This window comes from Palaemon carinicauda, chromosome 6 (genome assembly GCF_036898095.1).
Source record: "Palaemon carinicauda isolate YSFRI2023 chromosome 6, ASM3689809v2, whole genome shotgun sequence".
Taxonomy (NCBI): Eukaryota; Metazoa; Arthropoda; class Malacostraca; order Decapoda; family Palaemonidae; genus Palaemon; species Palaemon carinicauda.
The window spans coordinates 166754660-166777254 of NC_090730.1; the positions used below are offsets into that span (position 1 = coordinate 166754660).

A 22595-nucleotide genomic window follows, 5' to 3' on the forward strand; every position below is an offset into this window, starting at 1 on the left:
TTGTTGTACCTCAACCGAGTGTTGCATCACTGGTGGAGCAGCAAGTGGAGGCGGAGGAAGAGAGGTATAATCCTCCTGATCCCAATGTAAAGGTTGCCTTAAGGAAGGCGGAGGCTGAACACCACAGGGAACAGCAAACTCAGCACGTGGCTCAACATCGTACGCCTGGCAGGTGGAACTGCTGGCAGGTGGTACTGCGATCAGGCGGAGCGAGTGTAGGTGGAGGGAGTGTAGGCGGAGGCGGAGGAGCAACACTCTCAGCCCGACACTCACGCATCAAGTCCGAAAGCTGTGCTTGCATGGACTGTAGAAGAGTCCACAACATCGTACGCCTGGCAGATGGTACTGTGATCAGGCGGAGCGAGTGTAGGTGGAGCGAGTGTAGGTGGAGGGAGTGTAGGCGGAGGCGGAGGAGCAACACTCTCAGCCCGACACTCACGCATCAAGTCCGAAAGCTGTGCTTGCATGGACTGTAGTAGAGTTCACAACATCGTACGCCTGGCAGGTGGTACTGTGATCAGGCGGAGCGATCATAGGCGGGGGGGGGAGTGTAGGCGGAGGCGGAGGCGCAACACTCTCAGCCCGACACTCACGCATCAAGACCGAAAGTTGTGACTGTATGGACTGCAGTAGAGTTAACTTGGGGTCGGCAGACACTAAGTTCTGCTGAGGTAAAGCCTTAACAGCAGAGATCTGTTGTGGCAGAACCTTACTCCTCTTAGGCGGAGTGTAATCAACTGATGACTGAGGAGAGTCAGAGCTAACCCAATGACTGCATTCGGGTTGTGAACTTTAACTTCGTACGTCTGGCATAGGTCTGGACTTAACGTTTAAGAGGTCTTGAGACCTGAGACCAGCGTTACTCTGCCTTTATTTTCTCCCCTAATCTTTTCTGCAGACGAGCAAAATAAGGGCTCAATCGTCTGCGGGTGGGAGTGACGGTCTCGGTAAGACACGCCCACAACCACCGAGAATACTTCTGTGCGCCGATCAAGGCCTGCTGAACCCTTATGCCCTTCGACATTGCTTCTCCCCTGGGCTTGGGAGCTTGCAAGAGGTCCCGGACTGGGAGGACGACTGGCGCGCACAAAAGTACCCTCACGCACTAATCACTTATCACTTTGATTTCTGTTTGCACTTATTTCACTGAACTCGAAACTTTAAGTGGTTTGTACCTGAAATACGCAATTCTATCCTTTCTCAAAGTTAGTAATTGCGAAAACAGAATTACAATGTAACAGAAAAATCTAATGAAAGATAATTCAGTGGTTGGAAAGAGACTAAACATCAGATCACTCTAGAAACGTTTAGTTTCTTCCCCTAAAGAGACTAGGGAGAAGAGCAAAAAACGATAACGACGTTACTCGTACGTCTGGCAGGCTTGAATGAAACGTTTATCCTCTCTCTCCCTCCGTCTCTATCTCTCTCTCTCTCTCTCTCTCTTGACTTAGAACCTGAGAGAAGAGCCCAATCATATATATCGTTAAAACATATTATTGTTAAAGGAAAAAACTGAAAAGTTCCTTTATTAGGATCAAAACCATTAAGTTAAGAAAGAAAGAACAAAACGCTAGACACGGTTACTCTTACTGCAACGTGAAATCGTGAACATTCTTTCTCTATCGTAACGATAGAGTGCAAGTTGAACGTTCTGAACGTCAACAACTGCAGAGACAAAACAAAACGTTAGTTCAACTTTGAAAACAGTACGAGACTGTCAAAGAAAATCTTTCAAACTCTGTGGCGGAAATAGCATAATATGTTAACAGGTAAAACCGAAATGACGGGCTCAAAGTTATTAACTTCGGTAAAAGACCGCCTACTATTAGGAAGGTCGAATATAAACAAATATAAAAATTAATTTTAATGAGTTTATAATAAAAGGAAGTTAATCTAAGAGGCCTATAAGAGGCGGAGAGATATAAAATAAATCTATAACTTTTGTTAAGCAAAATTAAGAAAGAGAGTCTATACTCTCTTAGACACCAACACTTCCGTCTAAGGGAAGGGTCGGCCATTGAAAGGTGAACGAGAGTTCATACTCTCTCGTCACCATAATTAATCAAATTAATTCCAAAAGCTAACTAAGCTAATATAGAAGTTTCCAGTAAAGCGACAGCCGAAATCAAAGAGAAATACTTCACCAAAGTCGTGAAAATACTCCAAGAACATAAGCGTATCCCAGAACGTCTTGCCGGAAGCACGACAGAGGAATAATTGAGGAGGTGTCAACAAGAAGTACTTGAGTACCTGGCCACAGGTGGCGCTGGTAATTACACCCCCTTCTAGTATTGTGATAGCTGGCGTATCCCTCCATAGAATTCTGTCGGGCAACGGAGTTGACAGCTACATGATTATCGGGTAAGTTTAATATTGAAAAACTTGCTTATTGATGGCAGACTGTTTCCCTAGAACTGAACTGGTTGGTATTTTTTCTTTCCTGGAATATGTCAGACTCCCTGGTCCCGTCTAGGAGCAAGGGAGATAACATCAGTGACCCTCTATCTGCCACTCATGGGATGAGTAAGCTGGTAGGGACTGGGCTGTACTTGATTATGTACCTGGTACTTGGCTCCCTCATATGGGAGATGAGTCAGGAATGAAATATAATACCTGGTGTATGATGATCAATGGGTTTGGTATTCCTTTTACCATTCCCCCTTTGTTGAGGGAGGATAAGGGAGAACTACTACTTACAGCTCTTCTAGAAGGACACTCCAAAATCAAACCATTGTTCTCTAGTCTTGGGTAGTTCTATAGCCTCTGTACCTTGGTCTTCCACTGTCTTGGGTTAGAGTTCTCTTGCTTGAGGGTACACTCGGGCACACTGTTCTCTCTTGTTTCTTTTCCTCTTGTTTTATTAAAGTTTTTATAGTTTATACAGGATATTTATTTTAATGTTGTTACTCTTCATAAAAATTTTACTTTTCCTTGTTTCCTTTCCTCACTGGGCTATTTTCCCTGTTGGAGCCCCTGGGCTTATAGCATCCTGCTTTTCCAACCAGGGTTGTAGCTTAGCAAGTAGTAATAATAATAATAATAATAATAAGCATGGTGCTCAGAAGTGTAGTTTATCAGCATCACTGCCAGATCCAGTGGGCAACAGTACAACTGCTTCATCTTCAAGTGAGAGGAAAAAAAGAAGAAGCAGAAGAGCCAGTCATCCTTCCTTTCATCAAGACTCACTAGATACTTTCTCTTACATGGGAGCTAAACTGGCTATGAAAATATTTAAGCAGCCACCACAGGTGATGAACAACTTGCGGGTATACTTCCTTGAACAAAAGGTGGCCAGGGTTGTTTGAAGCTTCCAAACTCTTCCCTTCATCATCTGGCAAATTACTAGACACTTTTGCCAGGCCAGGGTGGGAGCAATTCCCCTGATTTTCTGAGCTCTTGTCCGATCTAATACTTATACCACCTAAAAGGTCAAGGTATATGCTCTGTTGATCATTGCATAAAATCAGAAAGAGGCCATGTTTTTTATACCTCTTTCTTGGTTATGAAAGAGTTGAGGAATAGTGGAAACTCAGGCCTAAGATGTCGAGTCCTCATAAGATAAAACTGCGAGCATGTACAGGGCAAAAAAGCAACTCTTAATTACCACCCTACGCTTCGCATAGAAAAGGGATGGAGTTTTGGCCATGAATTTGGGCAAAAAAATATAGGAAACCTTCCAGCTTTTAGAATGGGATATTACATAAGAGAGTCCGTGCAACTTGCCTACTCTTTTCAATGCTAAGGCTAGCAAAAAGACAGTCTTGAGAGTCAAATCTCAGTTTGACGACCTTCTTAAAGGCTTGAATGAGGGTATTCTTAAGAGACTATTATGAATACATGTTGTGCCTCACTCCAGCAGCCTAAGGTTCAGAGATGGGCAAGACTCCCCAAGCTCCTCTCGAGTATAGACAACTCCCACAAGGAAACGAGGTCTACACCCTTCAGTCTGATGACTGCTCTAGACGAAGTGGCAGCTTTTCACAGCTGCAACCGAGACACTTCTCTACTCGAAGATATATGAGGAATTATGTGATCTGCAGTAGACATGTTCACAGAAAATGCCATACTTTTCCAGGTAGACAGCTACAGAGGACTATCACAGGTAGCCAGACATCTCCTGTGCAGTCCTCAGAAAAGCCTCTTCCTCAGAAAAGCTAGATAGGCCTCAATCATGAAATACAAGTGACTTGACAGATTAGTGGTAGCTCTGAATGTGCAGCTAACAAGGAAATGTGTTCCAATGATGTACAGACAGTAGTTCTCTCAGGACATTGACTAAAAGTCCTTAAAGTTCAGGATACCACTCCATTTGTGGCCTTTTAGGAGCCATCGGGGTCATCCTAAGATCTGGAAAATTTAACACTCAGTTGATCAGCCAGCAAATCAGGCTGAACGGGAGAAAAGATGAGACATCCAAGTGATTCTATGGGTGATTAGCCATGCAGCAAACAAGTTAAATCCCAGAGAGCCCAACAAGACAAAAAGCCTTTCCTATACACAAGGATGAAGAGGCCTCTCCAATCCTACAACCTGCCCCTAGGAACTGATCATGTCTGCTAGTGCTTTCCTCTTACCTGGAATATATCTGGCTGACAGCTCATTTGTGGTATGCCCCCTAGATGTGCATCTTTTGGGTCAACTTGCAAAGAGTGAGCAACAACGTGTAAGCTACTATGAGTTGTCTCTCATCAATATTACCAAGTGCTTAACAAATGCTATTGAAATGCTCCCAAACCTATGTGCAGATGCTTTTTTACTGACAACCACAAACCTGATGCGACCAAGTTGCCCCAGTGTGCGCTCCACTGCTCCTTTGATGTTCTCAGAGGTGGGGAGTCCGGTGGAATTCCTGTGGTAAGATTTTCCAATACCTCCTCACCCACTGGAACAGGATGGCTCAAGGATCCGTGGAGGTCAACCAGTGATCATTCTAATACCACTGAAGGGACCTCTGATGAGGCACCCGTGGGGTGCAAGCTTCTCAAATATAGAATGGGGAGAGAGCTTTCAGTAGATGTTGAAAGTGCAGCAATCAAATTACACCCCATTAACACCTGAAAAGCTCGCTGATGTAGATCCAAGTTCTCCCTGGTCCTAAAGCATAATTCTCAGGTCTAAACCAGGAGTGGATACACTGAAGCTTAGCAAACTCGAAGAGAGCAAAATGTTAAAAATCTCTCCAGCAATTCATGGGCTTGCCATGAATAAAATTAGGGAAGGCTTAGCCTTCTTGCTCCTCAACGCAAACACCTGCCAACGAGAGACCATGATCTACACTTGGTAACAAATTGGATAATTGTAACAGTTTTGCCACTGAGAAGTGATTAAATTTATTGCTTGTTTATCAAATATACACTTGCAATACTGCTTCATCATATTATTCTACTCGAAGGTGATATCACCATTCAACTAAAGAACAAGAAAAAGACTAAAGTCTTGGATAGGACATGGTAGTACGTCCATACTCATTGCAGCCCAAAATGAAAGTGTAGTCTTTAACAGGGTGGTTGAAGCTATTCTCCTGCACACACTACCTGTTGTTAACTAAATCGTTAATGAATTCAACTAGCATTCCAGCTCCGATAATGACATTGCCATATTCTAAAGGATGAAAGGTTTGTAAACGCATAGGAACAAACTGTTTTACGTTAACTGACGTAGCCTTAAGGGCTGGGGGAGCAGCAGAAGGAGCTGCTTAGGAATCTGACCTTAAATTTACACTTTTTTCCCTACCCTGTATTCTTTAATTTACCTTCTGTATCTTTTTCAATAGATTCAATTACCTTCAGATGAGAAGCACCAAATCTTCTTCTGAAGCACTTTTGCACTGTATACTCAGTACATCAAACAAATAAAGAACATACCCAACTTTAGCAATCAACACATAGAATGAGGGTCAAATTTTGTTGATATTAGCCTACTCTATAATCTGCACATAATCTCGTTATGAAAGCCATACTTCCTATCCTAGCATAATATGACCAGAAAAAAATGACTTTCGTTTATAGCCGACATTGAAAACAGACCGCTCATAAAGTCACGGTTGATTGAGGCTGGACTGTAAGGATGAATGAGAAACATAGATCGCAGTAGGTAGGGGAAGGCATTGCTTGCACAAGCTCTCTATACTCCACCATATCTTTCTTGTGAAAACAAAGAGTTCTAAATACAGCCTTATAAAATCTTTATTTTTATTCCAATCGAACTTTTCATTAGGTGACTAATGAATTTCAAAATTTCATTGAAATAACAGAAAGACCTTAAAATTTAATCAATTTTTTATGCTAAGCAATCGTACAGTACACAGAATTAATGATATATTAGCAATGTGACCTAAAAGTAAAAATTCATTAAAATAATACACAATAGCATCTGTTACTTCTACAAATTATTTTGTTAAATTACAAATAGCATGCAGGTTGCGTACAAAATTATTGCAGCAATAAAAAGATAATGATGTTCAGTACTTACAAATCCTTGTTCATTAGTATATATAACAATTTCAAAAAGAGGTGGTCCACAATGATGTAACAAAAAGTCAACACCCGGTCGTTTCTTGAATCGCCAACCTGTTTCATACTGGAATGACAAAAACATTTAATTAATATCTGCTGCTTTATTTCAAGGTACCTCTTTCCTCTTTAACAGTATTTCATAGCACTGAAATTATGCAAAAGTAATATAAAAAGAGTGAGATAATGATGGATTAATAAGGATAGTTAGCAATGACTCTTAAAGGCAATGTATCAACTTACAGAAAGCATATATTACCTAGAATATTCCATAGCACTTCCTTATTCTTAAAATCAAATGTCCATCTAGATAGTAGGCTGGCCAAGGCACCAGCCACCCATTGAGATACTACCACTATTGGGTCCCTTGACAGGCCAGATAGTACTACAATAGATCCTTATCAATTAGTTCATTATGCATGTTGCATAAGATTTTTCATAACTCTGACCATCCTTTACATTTAGATCTCCCTGGACAATTCTATCCTGTTCGTAATACTAGGCAGGCAGTTAATTCTAATAGCCAGGCCTTCTCCATCATGAGGCTCAATACTACGCAGTACTCTAGAAGTTTTATTCCAGCTGTGACAAAGTTGTGGAATGATCTTCCTAATCGGGTAGTTGAATCAGTAGAACTTCAAAAGTTCAAAGTTGGAGCAAATGCTTTTTTGTTGACCAGGCGGACATGAGTCTTTTTATGACATATTTGCTTTTGATGTTGTTAATAGTTTATATATGACATGTCTGTTTTGACGTTGTTACTTATTTTAGAATGATTTATTGTTAATTTTTTCTCTTCATTTATTTATTTCCTTTCCTCACTGGGCTATTTTTCCCTGTTGGAGACCCTGGGCTTATAGCATCTTGCTTTTCCAACTAGGGTTGTAGCTTGGATAGTAATAATAATAATAATAATAATCTGGTTACTGCTCCATTTTTCTTTTGCCTACATATACACCAAATAGTCTGGCCTATTCTTTGCACATATTCGTCTTTCCTCATACACCTGAAAACACCAAGATAACCAAATATTCTTCCTCGCTCAAGGGATTAACTACTGCAATGTTACTGTTCAGTAACTACTTTCCACTTGGTAAGGGTAGAAGAGACTCTTTAGCAATGGTAAGCAGCTGTTCTAGGAAGACACTCCAAAATCAAACCACTGATCCCTAGTTTGCCAAAGCCTCTGTACCATTGTCTTCCACTATCTTGGGAGTTCCTTTACTTGAGCGTACACTCGGGTACACTACTTGATCTGTTTCCTTATTTCTTTTCCTCACTGGGTTATTTTTTCTGTTGGGCCCTTGGGCTTATAGAATCTTTCTTTTCCATCTAAAGTTGTAGATTAGCTTGTAATAATAATACTGTAATAATAATAATAATAATAATAATAATAATAATAAGAGTACCTACAGAGTTTATCCATGAAAAAAATCCTGTACACTAAATGGGGTGTTGCAAGAAAGAGACGAACACTGCATTTTCCTGCTTTCTATTTAGCAATAAACTGGAAGCCTTATCAAATAAAAAGAATGGGAGCTTTCTCCGGTGTATTCATTGCAAATTTAAAATAAATTATCTCATAGGATGTGTCTACATCAGCAACAAAGGAAAATTATGAAAGTATATCATAAATTTTCAAAGTAATTTATATGTTTCTAGTCATAGAAACCAGAGTTTTTTTTAATTAGGGGGATTGTTTTAGCATGAGCTGGAATCAGTCATTAAAGTTGGATAACAAGCGGTTATCCAGCTGGTGAGTGGGCAGGGCCGGGTAAGGAGTCCACCCCCTTTCCAGCCAGAAAGCCTTCACTTTTGAACTTTCGTCCCATGACTGAGAGGGGTGGTTGAGGAGGAAAGTTGGATTAAAGAACTTAGGTTTATATGGCTACAAAAAATACAAATTGCTTTCAAATTTGCAATTTGTTTCTATGAGTCCTACAAACCCTTGTCCTTTAATTAGGGAGACTCACTACTTGGTGGCTTGGAAGTCCCCTGGAACCCAACCTGGAGGGTTAATTTTCTTACCTGTAAGTGATCAACGCTTGATGTATGGAGAAGCATATGGATGAAAAACAGAGGATCTGGGCTGTACATGCACACATGTACCTGATCAAAACTGGAGATCCCTTTCCCTCGAAGGAGACATCAGCTGGAAACAAATGCCAAGCAAATGATTGAGTTGGCATAAGATCTGTCATCACCCTCTCCGCTCATTAAAGGGGCATGAGGAGAGATGCTTTTTTAAACTTAAAGAATGGAGCTTTAAAGTGAAACTCACCAGCATCTGGCCTGACCAACACTTAACATTTTGACAGCTTTGTCTCCAAGAGAAGGAACAGAAGAATGAGGCTGAAGAGTCAGTCATACTACCTTTCATTTCAGATTTACATCTACACGTTACCATAAACAAGATGCATCCTTGTCCCATGTGGGAGCTGAGCTGGTTACACAACTACAGTATTAGAGCAACCATTTCAAGTCCAAGCACAAAGGTGTCAAGGGACTTATGGATATACTCTCGCAAGTAAAAGGCCATGAAGGAAGCCTATTTTTTCAGACACCATCCTTCAAAACAGAGAGGTTTTTCCTGAAGACTAGGGTGGGGCCAATATCTGATTTTGTGACCTAAGGTGCTAACTGACACCTAGACTCTCTCGTCAGCCGTGGGGATATGCTCTACAGATCAACTCACAAAGCCAGAAAGTGACTGGATTTATTGATACCTTTCTTGGACCTGCCAGTACTTACAAAGTATCCGACACTCAGGCCTGAGGTGTTAGGACCTTTTCAGATAGCACCGCAGAGACCTCAGGGGACACGAGCACATCCTCTGGATCACAGGCCGACACCTACCAAAGGGAGGGAATGGAGGACCCAAGCCTGAGGTTCTGCACTGTCAGGTTCTGGGCACAAAACTAAAGCCAACCTCCCCCCCCCAGGTGTGAGTGACTACAGGAGAAAGAGCTGGCAACTTGCCAACTCTCTTTGCCGATGCTAGAGCTAGCAGAAAGACAGTGTTAAGAACCAAATCCCTGTCCGACGAACTCAAAGGATGGAACGGAGTACGCACAAGGTCTTGAGGACCAAGGTCACATCGAAATACGGGGTCTGAGATCTAAGGTGGGCAAGACTACTTGAAGCTCCTCACAAGCCCAGACAACTCCAAGACACTGGAGAGGTCAATACCCTTCTGTCATAGGATCATACACAAGGCCAAGCTGTAGCCTTTGACAGCTTGTGAGGCACTTCTGGGAGAGGCACTAGGAGTTGAAGCTCGTATGGTTGAGACACATTCGGTTGAAGCTCATCTAGTTGAGGGTGAGTCATCTCTGGAGGATCCTGCCAACATCTGAGGTGGAGAAGAGAAGGGTTGCCTACAATCCTCCTCCAAAGAGGAAGATCTAGCAGAGGTTAAACAACCCTGCGAGCACACTCAGAGAAGACAGAGTGCTCAGAGGAAAGGGGGTCTTTTATGAAGGCGAGGGTCAGAGACTCGCTTAGAAATACTCTAAGCAAGTAACGAAGGGCGCTTCCCTCTGGAAGGACGCCTGGGAGATGACTGCAGACTTCTCTAAGTCACTGAAGGGACAACATCCTTCAAAGAAGAAGCTACAAGATGTTCCTGCTAGTGGCTGGAATACTGAGCCTACTTCCAACTTTTTCTCTATAGGTGAACCCTGAATACCCAAGGAAGGCCATAGCAACCATACAGCATCATCAAATTGAAAAGAAGGCTCCTCCTGAGGAAACAGATGGACCCCCTTGCCCCGTTGATTACCCTAAGGTTAAAGGGTTACCACTCTTACTTGAAGGGGCCCCAGAGGAAACCAATGGAGAAGAGTAGGAAGGCAGAGTACTGGTGTTGGAAGAAGTAAGTTGAGCATTCTACGACTTCGAGGATGACCCTGACGGTAAAGAATCCATCTAGGACTTCCTTTTTCTCCTCCTGCCATACTTCTCCCTCTGGGAGGGTGACCACTACCTCAAACACACTTAAAGTCACAAAAGCCCTGGAAAAGAAAAAGAAAAAACAAGTAAAAAAAGCTGCCACTATTCCAGCCAGAGACGACGTCCATTCTCACCAGCAGCTGATATTAAAGTGGTTTGTCGCCTCCCTGCTAGAGGAGGATTGTTAGCACATAGCTATAATTTTCAACTGGTGTATTCCAGCTTTGCTGCTGTGATTCTAAACTGTACAGGATGATGGTTTGTATTTCTGTAGGAACAAACTTTAATTAATGAATCAAGAAATGAGAGTGGTGAGAGACTGGTAGATATGTGTGTTGAACAAGAGATGGTAATAAGTGCTAGCTTTTTTAAGAAGAAAGATAAAAATAAGTATACATGGGTAAGAGTGGCAAATGGAAGAGTAGTAGAAAGGGCATTAATGGATTATGTGTTGATAACTAAAAGAATGTTTGGAAGATTGAAAGACGTGCACGTGTTTAGGGGTATGGCTAACGGTATGTCTGATCATTTTTTGGTGGAAGGAAAATTGGTTGTAGCAAAAGAGTGGGGGAATAGAGTAGGTGGATGTAAAAGGGAGCTAGTGAGGGTTGAAGAGCTAATAAAACCTGGGGTAAAAAGTAAATATCAGGAAAGGTTGAAAATGGCATATGACGAGGTGAGAGTAAGAGAAACTGGTAATTTAGAGGAGGAGTGGAGGTTAGCAAAAGAAAATTTTGTTGGGATTGCAAGTGATGTATGTGGCAAGAAGGTTGTTGGAGGCAGCATGAGGAAGGGCAGTGAATGGTGGAATGAAGGAGTGAAGGTAAAAGTGGAAGAGAAAAAGAGGGCTTTTGAAGAATGGCTGCAGAGTAATAGTATAGAGAAGTATGAAAAATATAGAGAGAAAAAGGTGGAAGTAAAGCGCAAGGTACGTGAGGCAAAGAGGGCAGCTGACCTGAGGTGGGGTCAGGGACTGGGTCAGTCATATGAAGAGAATAAGAAGAAGTTTTGGAAAGAAGTGAAGAGAGTAAGAAAGGCCGGCACAAGAATTGAAGAGACAGTGAAAGATGGAAATGGAAGGTTGTTAAAAGGAGAGGAGGCAAGGAAAAGATGGGCGGAATATTTTGAAAGTTTACTGAATGTTGAGGATAATAGGGAGGCAGATATAATTGCTGTTGCAGGTGTTTAGGTGCCAGTGATGGGAGATGAGAATGAGAGAGAGATTACAATAGATGAAGTGAGGAGAGCACTAGATGAAACGAGAGTAGGAAAGGCGTCTGGTATGGATGGTGTGAGAGCTGAGATGTTGAAGGAAGGGGGTGTGACTGTAATTGAATGGTTGGTGAGATTGTTTAATGTGTGTTTTGTGTTGTCAATGGTACCAGTAGATTGGGTCTGTGCATGTATTGTACCACTATATAAGGGTAAGGGAGATGTGCATGAGTGTTGTAATTCAAGAGGTATTAGTTTGTTGAGTGTAGTTGGAAAAGTGTATGGTAGAGTACTGATTAATAGGATTAAGGATAAAACAGAGAATGCAATCTGGGAAGTACAGGGGGGTTTTAGAAGAGGTAGGGGTTGTATGAATCAGATTTTTACAGTTAGGCAGATATGCGAGAAATATTTAGCAAAAGGTAAGGAGGTGTATGTTGCGTTTATGGATCTGGAGAAAGCATATGATAGAGTTGATAGGGAAGCAATGTGGAATGTGATGAGGTTATATGGAGTTGGTGGAAGGTTGTTGCAAGCAGTGAAAAGTTTCTACAAAGGTAGTAAAGCATGTGTTAGAATAGGAAATGAAGTGAGCGATTGGTTTCCGGTGAGAGTGGGGCTGAGACAGGGATGTGTGATGTCGCCGTGGTTGTTTAACTTGTATGTTGATGGAGTGGTGAGAGAGGTGAATGCTCGAGTGCTTGGACGAGGATTAAAACTGGTAGACGAGAATGATCATGAATAGGAGGTAAATCAGTTGTTGTTTGCGGATGATACGGTACTGGTAGCAGACACAGAAGAGAAGCTTGACCGACTAGTGACAGAATTTGGAAGAGTGTGTGAGAGAAGGAAGTTGAGAGTTAATGTGGGTAAGAGTAGGGTTATGAGATGTACGAGAAGGGAAGGTGGTGCAAGGTTGAATGTCATGTTGAATGGAGAGTTACTTGAGGAGGTGGATCAGTTTAAGTACTTGGGGTCTGTTGTTGCAGCAAATGGAGGAGTGGAAGCAGATGTACGTCAGAGAGTGAATGAAGGTTGCAAAGTGTTGGGGGCAGTTAAGGGAGTAGTAAAAAATAGAGGGTTGGGCATGAATGTAAAGAGAGTTCTATATGAGAAAGTGATTGTACCAACTGTGATGTATGGATCGGAGTTGTGGGGAATGAAAGTGATGGAGAGACAGAAATTGAATGTGTTTGAGATGAAGTGTCTGAGGAGTATGGCTGGTGTATCTCGAGTAGATAGGGTCAGGAACGAGGTGGTGAGGGTGAGAACGGGTGTAAGAAATGAGTTAGCGGCTAGAGTGGATATGAATGTGTTGAGGTGGTTTGGCCATGTTGAGAGAATGGAGAATGGCTGTCTGCTAAAGAAGGTGATGAATGCAAGAGTTGATGGGAGAAGTACAAGAGGAAGGCCAAGGTTTGGGTGGATGGATGGTGTGAAGAAAGCTCTGGGTGATAGGAGGATAGATGTGAGAGAGGCAAGAGAGCGTGCTAGAAATAGGAATGAATGGCGAGCGATTGTGACGCAGTTCAGGTAGGCCCTGCTGCTTCCTCCGGTGCCTTAGATGACCGCGGAGGTAGCAGCAGTAGGGGACTCAGCAGTATGAAGCTTCATCTGTGGTGGAAATGTGGGAGGTTGGGCTGTGGCACCCAAGCAGTACCAGCTGAACTCGGCTGAGTCCCTGGTTAGGCTGGAGGAACATAGAGAGTAGAGGTCCCATTTTTTGTTTTGTTCTTGTTGATGTCGGCTACCCCCCAAAATTGGGGGAAGTGCCTTTGGTATATGTATGTATGTATGAACACTATCTTGGAAATGAACTTATAATGCTCCGAGAAAATAAGAGAAATGAAGGTAAGAAGTCTAAAGACTATTAGATACACTTTCTCTTCTGATGAGACCAAACAAAAACAACTAAAAAATTAAATATGACTCAGGGATCAAATATGTTATTTTTATTACTAAAATAAATTTTTGAATATACTTACCCGATGATCATGTAGCTGTCAATTCCGTTGCCCGACAGAAATCTACGGTCGGGATACGCCAGCGATCGCTTATACAGGTGGGGGTGTACTCACCAGCGCCATCTGTGGTCAGGTACTCCAGTACTTCTTGTCAACAAGACCTCAATTTTCTCCTCGGTCCACTGGTTTTCTATGGGGAGGAAGGGCGGGTCATTTAAATCATGATCATCGGGTAAGTATATTCAAAAATTTATTTTAGTAATAAAAATAAAATTTTTCAATATTAATCTTACCCGATGATCATGTAGCTGATTCACACCCAGGGTGGTGGGTGGAGACCAGTATACATGTTAACAAAGAAGCTAAGTATCCCGTATTTCATTTTTATTAGTTATTCAAAATAACAATAAAAAATAAATAAGTACCTGGTAAGGAAGTCGACTTGAACCATTACTCTGCCTTTAATAAGTACGTCTTCCTTACTGAGCGTAGCGGTCCTCTTAGGATGCTGAACGACTCTTAGGTGGCTAAAGTATAAAGGGCTGCAACCCATACTAAAGGACCTCATCATAACCTCTAACCTAGGCGCTTCTCAAGAAAGAATTGACCACCCGCCAAATCAACCAGGATGCGGAAGGCTTCTTAGCCGACCGTACAACCCAAAAACAACAATAAAAGCAATCAAGAGAAAGGTTAAAAAAGGTTATGGGATTATGGGAATGTAGTGGCTGAGCCCTCACCTACTACTGCACTCGCTGCTACGAATGGTCCCAGGGTGTAGCAGTTCTCGTAAAGAGACTGGACATCTTTGAGATAGAATGATGCGAACACTGACTTGCTTCTCCAATAGGTTGCATCCATAACACTCTGCAGAGAACGGTTCTGTTTGAAGGCCACTGAAGTAGCCACAGCTCTCACTTCATGTGTCCTTACCTTCAGTAAAGCAAGGTCTTCTTCCTTCATATGAGAATGAGCTTCTCTAATCAGAAACCTGATGTAGTAAGAAACTGCGTTCTTAGACATTGGTAGCGAAGGCTTCTTAACAGCACACCATAAGGCTTCTGATTGTCCTCGTAAAGGTTTTGACCTTTTCAGATAGTACCTAAGAGCTCTGACTGGGCAAAGTACTCTCTCCAGCTCGTTACCCACCAAGTTAGATAGGCTAGGGATCTCGAACGATTTAGGCCAAGGACGTGAAGGAAGCTCGTTTTTAGCCAAAAAACCGAGCTGCAAGGAACATGTAGCCGTTTCCGATGTGAAACCTATGTTCCTGCTGAAGGCGTGGATCTCACTTACTCTCTTAGCTGTTGCTAGGCATACTAGGAAAAGAGTTTTTAATGTGAGGTCCTTGAAAGAGGCTGATTGGAGCGGTTCAAATCTAGATGACATCAGGAACCTTAGGACCACATCTAGATTCCAGCCTGGAGTGGACAACCGACGTTCCTTAGAGGTCTCAAAAGACCTAAGGATGTCCTGCAGATCTTTGTTGGAGGAAAGATCCAAGCCTCTGTGGCGGAAAACCGCTGCCAACATACTTCTATAACCCTTGATCGTAGGAGCTGATAGGGATCTAACGTTCCTTAGATGTAACAGGAAGTCAGCAATCTGGGTTACAGTGGTATTGGTTGAGGAAACTGCATTGGCCTTGCACCAGTTTCTGAAGACTTCCCATTTAGATTGATAGACTCTGAGAGTGGATGTCCTCCTAGCTCTAGCAATCGCTCTGGCTGCCTCCTTCGAAAAGCCTCTAGCTCTTGAGAGTCTTTCGATAGTCTGAAGGCAGTCAGACGAAGAGCGTGGAGGCTTGGGTGTACCTTCTTTACGTGAGGTTGACGTAGAAGGTCCACTCTTAGAGGAAGAGTCCTGGGAACGTCGACTAGCCATTGCAGTACCTCTGTGAACCATTCTCTCGCGGGCCAGAGGGGAGCAACCAACGTCAGCCGTGTCCCTTTGTGAGAGGCGAATTTCTGAAGTACCCTGTTGACAATCTTGAACGGCGGGAATGCATACAGGTCGAGATGGGACCAATCCAGCAGAAAAGCATCCACGTGAACTGCTGCCGGGTCTGGAATCGGCGAACAATACAATGGGAGCCTCTTGGTCATCGAGGTAGCGAACAGATCTATGGTTGGCTGACCCCACAGGGACCAAAGTCTGCTGCAAACATTCTTGTGAAGGGTCCACTCTGTGGGGATGACCTGACCCTTCCGGCTGAGGCGATCTGCCATGACATTCATATCGCCCTGAATGAACCTCGTTACCAGCGTGAGCCTTCGATCTTTTGACCAAATGAGGAGGTCCCTTGCGATCTCGAACAACTTCCTCGAATGAGTCCCCCCCTGCTTAGAGATGTAAGCCAAGGCTGTGGTGTTGTCGGAGTTCACCTCCACCACCTTGTTTAGCTGGAGGGACTTGAAGTTCATTAAGGCCAGATGAACCGCCAACAACTCCTTGCAATTGATGTGGAGTGTTCTTTGTTCCTGATTCCATGTTCCCGAGCATTCCTGTCCGTCCAATGTCGCACCCCAGCCCGAGTCTGATGCGTCCGAGAAGAGATGGTGGTCGGGGGTCTGAACAGCTAACGAAAGACCTTCCTTGAGAAGAATGCTGTTCTTCCACCACGTTAGAGTAGACCTCATCTCTTCGGAAACAGGAATTGAGACCGTCTCTAGCGTCATGTCCTTGATCCAGTGAGCAGCCAGATGATACTGAAGGGGGCGGAGGTGGAGTCTCCCTAACTCGATGAACAGGGCCAGCGATGAAAGTGTCCCTGTTAGACTCATCCACTGCCTTACTGAGCATCGGCTCCTTCTCAGCATGCTCAGGATGCACTCTAGGGCTTGGTTGATTCTTGGGGCCGACGGAAAAGCCCGAAAAGCTCGACTCTGAATCTCCATACCCAGGTAAACAATGGTCTGGGATGGGACGAGCTGGGACTTCTCTAAATTGACCAGGAGGCCCAGTTCCTTGGTCAGATCCATAGTCCATCTGAGATTCTCCAGACAGCGACGACTTGTGGGAGCTCTTAAAAGCCAGTCATCTAAATAGAGGGAGGCTCTGATGTCTGCCAAGTGAAGGAATTTCGCAATATTCCTCATCAGTCGCGTAAACACAAGAGGTGCCGTGCTTAGGCCAAAACACAGGGCTTGGAACTGGTACACAACCTTTCCATAGACGAATCTCAGGAAAGGTTGGGAGTCTGGATGGATGGGGACGTGAAAGTATGCGTCTTTCAGGTCTAACGAGACCATCCAGTCCTCCTGCCTGACCGCTGCTAGGACCGACTTCGTCGTCTCCATAGTGAACGTCTGCTTGGTGACATAAGCATTGAGCGCACTGACGTCCAGCACCGGCCTCCAACCTCCTGTCTTCTTGGCTACCAGGAAGAGACGGTTGTAAAAGCCCGGGGATTGATGGTCCCGGACTATGACCACTGCCTCCTTGTGTAGCAAGAGCGACACCTCTTGTTGCAACGCTAGCCTCTTGTCCTTCTCCTTGTAGTTGGGAGAGAGGTTGATGGGAGATGTAGCTAGAGGGGGATTGCGGCAGAACGGAATTCTGTATCCCTCCCTCAGCCACTTCACAGACTGAGCGTCTGCACCTCTGCTCTCCCAAGCTTGCCAGAAGGTCTTGAGTCTGGCTCCTACAGCTGTCTGGAGAGGAGGAAAGTCAAAACTTGCCTCTTGTGGACTTGGAACCCTTCTTGGGCTTGCCACGGTTACTGTCTGCACGGGTACCTCCTCTGCTGGAGGTTCTGCCACGAAAGGGTGGGATGAACCTGGAAGCAGGAGTATCAACTGCTAGAGGGCGGTAAGGTTTAGACACGGAAGGTAAGGTCTTAGCCTTACGTGCAGAAGAAGCCATGAGGTCATGCGTATCCTTCTGGAGAAGAGAGGCAGTCATCCCCTTAATTAATTCCTCCGGAAACAGACACTTGGACAGAGGAGCAAAAAGTAACTCTGACCTCTGGCAAGGGGTGATACCAGCAGATAAGAAGGAGCACAGATGTTCCCTTTTCTTGAGGACCCCTGATACATAAGAAGCCGCAAGCTCGCCAGACCCATCCCGTATTGCCTTGTCCATGCTGGACATGATCAGCATGGCTGAGTCCTTGTCAGAAGGGGCAGTCTTCCTGCTTAAGGCTCCCAGGCACCAATCGAGGAAGTTGAATATCTCGAAGGCACGAAAGACTCCCCTTAACAAGTGATCAAGATCTGTAGGGGACCAGCAGATCTTCGAACGTCTCATAGCCAACCTGCGGGGAGAGTCAACCAGACTTGAGAAGTCGGCCTGGGCAGAGGCAGGAACCCCCAAGCCAGGTTCCTCTCCCGTGGCATACCAGACGCCCGACTTAGAAGCCAGCTTGGGAGGAGGAAACACAAAAGAGGTCCTTCCCAGTTGCTTCTTGGACTGCAACCAATCCCCCATAACCCTCAAAGCTCTCCTTGAAGATCTGGCAAGAACAAGCTTGGTGAAGGCAGGCGCAGTAGGCTGCATGCCCAGAGCAAACTCGGAGGGAGGAGAACGAGGGGTTGCAGACACAAAGTGTTCAGGGTACAACTCTCTGAACAAAGCAAGGACTTTGCGGAAGTCTAAGGAGGGTGGCGAATACTTGTGTCCTTCAACATCAGAATGAGGATCATCAAGATGAGCAGCTTCATCCTCAGAAGCCTCCTCACCCGACAGTTGAGTTGTAAGAGGCAAAGGCAGAGCAGCAAGCTGAACGGCTGAATCCTGCAGAACGGGTGCATGCGTACCTGCGGATCCATCATCATGCCTCTGCTGGACAGACTGTGAGCTGGCAACAACAAAAGCAGAGGGCCGGTGTGAGGGAGGGTCTGCGGTGGGCTGAGGAGCATGCGGTGTGGTATGCAGAGCATGCTGTGAGGCATGCGGCTCATGCTGCATGGGATGCGGCTCATGCTGCATGGCATGCGGCTCATGCTGCATGGCATGCGGCTCATGCTGCATGGGATGAGGCTCATGCTGCATGGTATGAGGCTCATGCTGCATGGGATGAGGCTCATGCTGCATGGTATGAGGCTCATGCTGCATGGAATGCGGCTCATGCTGTAAGGTCTGCAGAGAATGCTGCATGGGCTGAGGACTGAGCCACTGTGGAGGAGCTCTCACAGGAGGAGGGATGTTAACCTTCTCTGCCTGATAATCCTGCATAAAAGCCGCAAGCTGAGACTGCATAGTCTGCAGCATGGACCACTTAGGGTCTACTGTGGTTGGAGCAGAGGCCTGTTGAGGAACCACTCTACCTCTCTTGGGAGGTGTGCAGTCATCCGATGACTGCGGCGAGTCCGAACTGACCCAGTGGCTACACCTGGGCCGTTGGACTAGCTCTGAAGGGACTTTACGCTTAAGCGGTCGTGAGACCTTAGTCCACCGTTTCCTCCTGGAAACCTCTTCCACAGACGAGGAATGTAAGGGCTCATTCGTCTGGGAGTGGAAGGGACGATCCTTAGCAGATACGTCCGCAACCACTGAGGATACATCTGTGCGCCGATCAAGGCCCGCTGAACCCTTTGGTCCTTCGACATTGCTTCTCCCCTGGGCTTGGGAGCTTGCAAGAGGTCCCGGACTGGGAGGACGACTGGCACGCACAGATGTATCCTCATGCGCAACACTGACACTGACACTATGCACAGCACTAGCACTAACACTTCCCACTGCACTCTTCGCTTTCAGCTCTCTGACATCCGCCAAGAGCTGATTGCGGTCACTAACCAACGACTCCACCTTATCACCGAGAGCCTGAATGGCACGCAACATATCAGCCATTGCAGGCTGAGCACTCGTAGCAGGTTCGGGGGTCACCACCACAGGGGAAGGAAAAGGTTGAGGGGCATGGGGAGAGGAAATAACCAAAGAGCGAGAAGAACTCCTCCTATCTCTCTCCTTCTCTAACCTACGAGAATATCTGAGGAATTCATTAAAATCGAATTCCGAAAGCCCAGCACATTCCCCACATCGATCTTCCAATTGACAGGATTTTCCCCTACAATTGGAACATACGGTGTGAGGATCAACAGAGGCCTTCGGAAGACGCCTATTACAAGCACTAACACTACATCGCCTATATTTAGGAACTTGGGAAGTGTCAGACATCTTGAATTCTAGAAGTAGTCAAAGGGGGAATTCCAAAGTAAAGCAAAGATCGTTAACCAATGAATCAAATTAATACCAAAAGCTTGCTAAGCTAAGGCTAAAGCTTCCTGTACAGCGAAGGCTAAATTTCAGAGCAAATACTTCACCAAATCGTGAACAAAAGACTCCAAAATCAACAGCGTATCCATGTAGGTCTTGCCGGTGGCACGACAGAGGAAAAATTGAGGTCTTGTTGACAAGAAGTACTGGAGTACCTGACCACAGATGGCGCTGGTGAGTACACCCCCACCTGTATAAGCGATCGCTGGCGTATCCCGACCGTAGATTTCTGTCGGGCAACGGAGTTGACAGCTACATGATCATCGGGTAAGATTAATATTGAAAAACTTTGGTTATTTTCAGACTAAAACATGAATACCTCTTGAATATTCATATTACAGTATACATTTGTACTTATCAAATATAACCAACCTTGATTTCACATAGTAGTTCTAGATCTTGTCTCATTGAACAAGTCAGTAACCTTTCATGATGTAATGCATCTTTATTTATCACCCACATTACAGGTATTAACACGTATCTTTATTAACATTTTTAGATATGATGAATTTTCCTGATAAATGCCTTAAATTGAATAAATGGAATAGTGATGTCATAACACAGTTTAGTTTAGGTCAGACGCTATATTAAATCACTGTGTGCTGTGGAGTGTAAGATAGACTTAGACTAAAACTTTTGCTATTATCAGATGGCCAGACCACTGAAACAAGTTATGCTAGGGTACACTTAGGCACAATATTCTATCTTATTTCTCTCCCTCTTGTTTCTTTTTTTTTCAAGCTTTTACAATTTATATTAGAAAGATCTTCTAATGTTGTTACTGTTAAAATATTTTATTTAAATTGTTCATTCTTTCTCTTGTAGTTTAATTATTTCCATTATTTCCTTTCCTCTCTGGGCTATTTTTTCCTTGTTGGAGCTGTTGGGCTTATACCATCCTGCTTTTCAAACTAGGGTTGTAGCTTATCTAGTAATAATAATAATATAAGACTTGAATAGAATTAACTTACTGTCCATTCTGGATGAACCAAAATATCCCTTAATTCCAGAACCAACGTGTACGGAGGTTGTATATAGGGCGGTTTAATTGGATCTGGAAGTAACTTGTCACGTGATGGTTCTTGAATCATCCTGTTCATGTCGTTCATTCCCTTCCACGTACGCAGGAGGTATTGTTGTACAGTTGGCATTTCAGAAAACTCGTCTACTATTGGCTGTCCATCTGGGCCTAATTCAGGTGAACCTAAAGAAAAGAAATTTTAACAAAAGTTACGTATATGGAAAATAGTTTTGAACAAAATTAATTATCCTTTTTTCCTCTAAAAACTCAATTAGACATTACTATTTCTCTCATATTCATATAAGAAATAAAGTATGATATAAATGCAAAGGAAAAAATATCTAGATATACTTTGCAAACAATTATAGAACCAGTACACAATGATACCTAACAACATCATAAGTTTCTCTCTACATAAATGACTTCTCAACAAATATCTTAAGATGGTTGTCCTTCTGGTGTCTGAGTAATTCTCAAGCCCTAGAATACTTTAAAACCAGATAAAGTAATGACTTTTACAATGGTATACGAACGACTAACAAAAAAATGTGATGGAAAAATGATATTTTCATAATAAAATAAATTTTTGAATATACTTACCCGCTGGTTATATAAAAGAGCTGAAGTCCCTGACGCCAGGGCAGAAAATTCAAATCTCGCGCTATCGAAGATACGCCAGGTGTACCAACCGCACCCTAGCGGTAGAACAGGTGGAACTACACACCAACTCCAGTTCTTCCATGCCTCATAGCCATACCATAGGTAGTCTCTAGAGGGGAGGAGGGAGGGTGTTAAATTTATATAACCAGCGGGTAAGTATATTCAAAAATTTATTTTATTATGAAAATATCATTTTTAAATATAAAACTTACCCGCTGGTTATATAAAAGAGCTGATTGACACCCCTTGGTGGCGGGTCAGAGACAGCTACATACAGAAAATTCACTTAAGGGTTACATACAATAAACTTAAGCAGTTCTCACCTGATAAGGAAGCTGACAGCAATGATACTCTGCCTCATTTCGTCCGCTATCCTTAAGAGATCCAGTAATCCACTCGGGCTGAAAATCTCTAGGAGCTGTCAAACGGTACAAACACCTATAACATGACAGGACCTCAACCAATACCCTTGTTCCGGGTGCACTCAAGGAACAAATTGACCACCTAGCCAAATCAAAGATTGCGGAAGACTGACGCCCAATCTCCACAAACAACCATAAAAAACGAGTTCCAAGAGATAGAAAAGGGGTATTAGGAAAAAAGGGAACGTAGTGGTAGATCATTCACCTACTATCGCATTAGCAGCTATAAAAGGACCCAACGTAAAAAGGTCCTCATAGCGAGTCTGAACGTTCTTCAAATAATGGGATGCAAAAACAGACTTACTTCTCCAAAATGTTGTATCCATCAGACTTTGCAGAGAACGGTTCTGTTTAAAGGCCACTGAAGTCGCTACCGCTCTGACTTCATGTGTCTTGACTTTGAGGAGCCTCTGATCCGACTCATCACACTGAGCATGAGCTTCTCGAATCAACAATCTAACGAAAAAAGACAAGGCATTCTTGGACATGGGCATCGAGGGTTTCCGAACTGCACACCACAGAGCGTCTGAGTTACCTCTCAGATTCTTAGTTCTGTCCACATAACACCGTAGAGCTCTAACTGGACAGAGAACCCTTTCCAATTCATCGCCAGCCAAATCCGAAAGGTTAGAAATCT

At 43.9% G+C, this 22595-nt stretch overlaps 1 protein-coding gene across 1 annotated transcript in view; it reads right to left on the minus strand.

The window, feature by feature from the left end:
* The window catches only part of LOC137642799 (mitochondrial import inner membrane translocase subunit TIM50-C-like), a 55050-nt gene that overhangs the window by 23556 nt on the left and 8899 nt on the right, over positions 1-22595 (minus strand). The window contains exons 2-3 of the mRNA XM_068375663.1: positions 20827-21059; positions 6472-6579 (exon numbers count right to left, since the gene is read on the minus strand). Coding sequence (XP_068231764.1) covers positions 6472-6579; positions 20827-21059 — 341 coding nt within the window. The remainder of the gene's footprint in view (positions 1-6471; positions 6580-20826; positions 21060-22595) is intronic.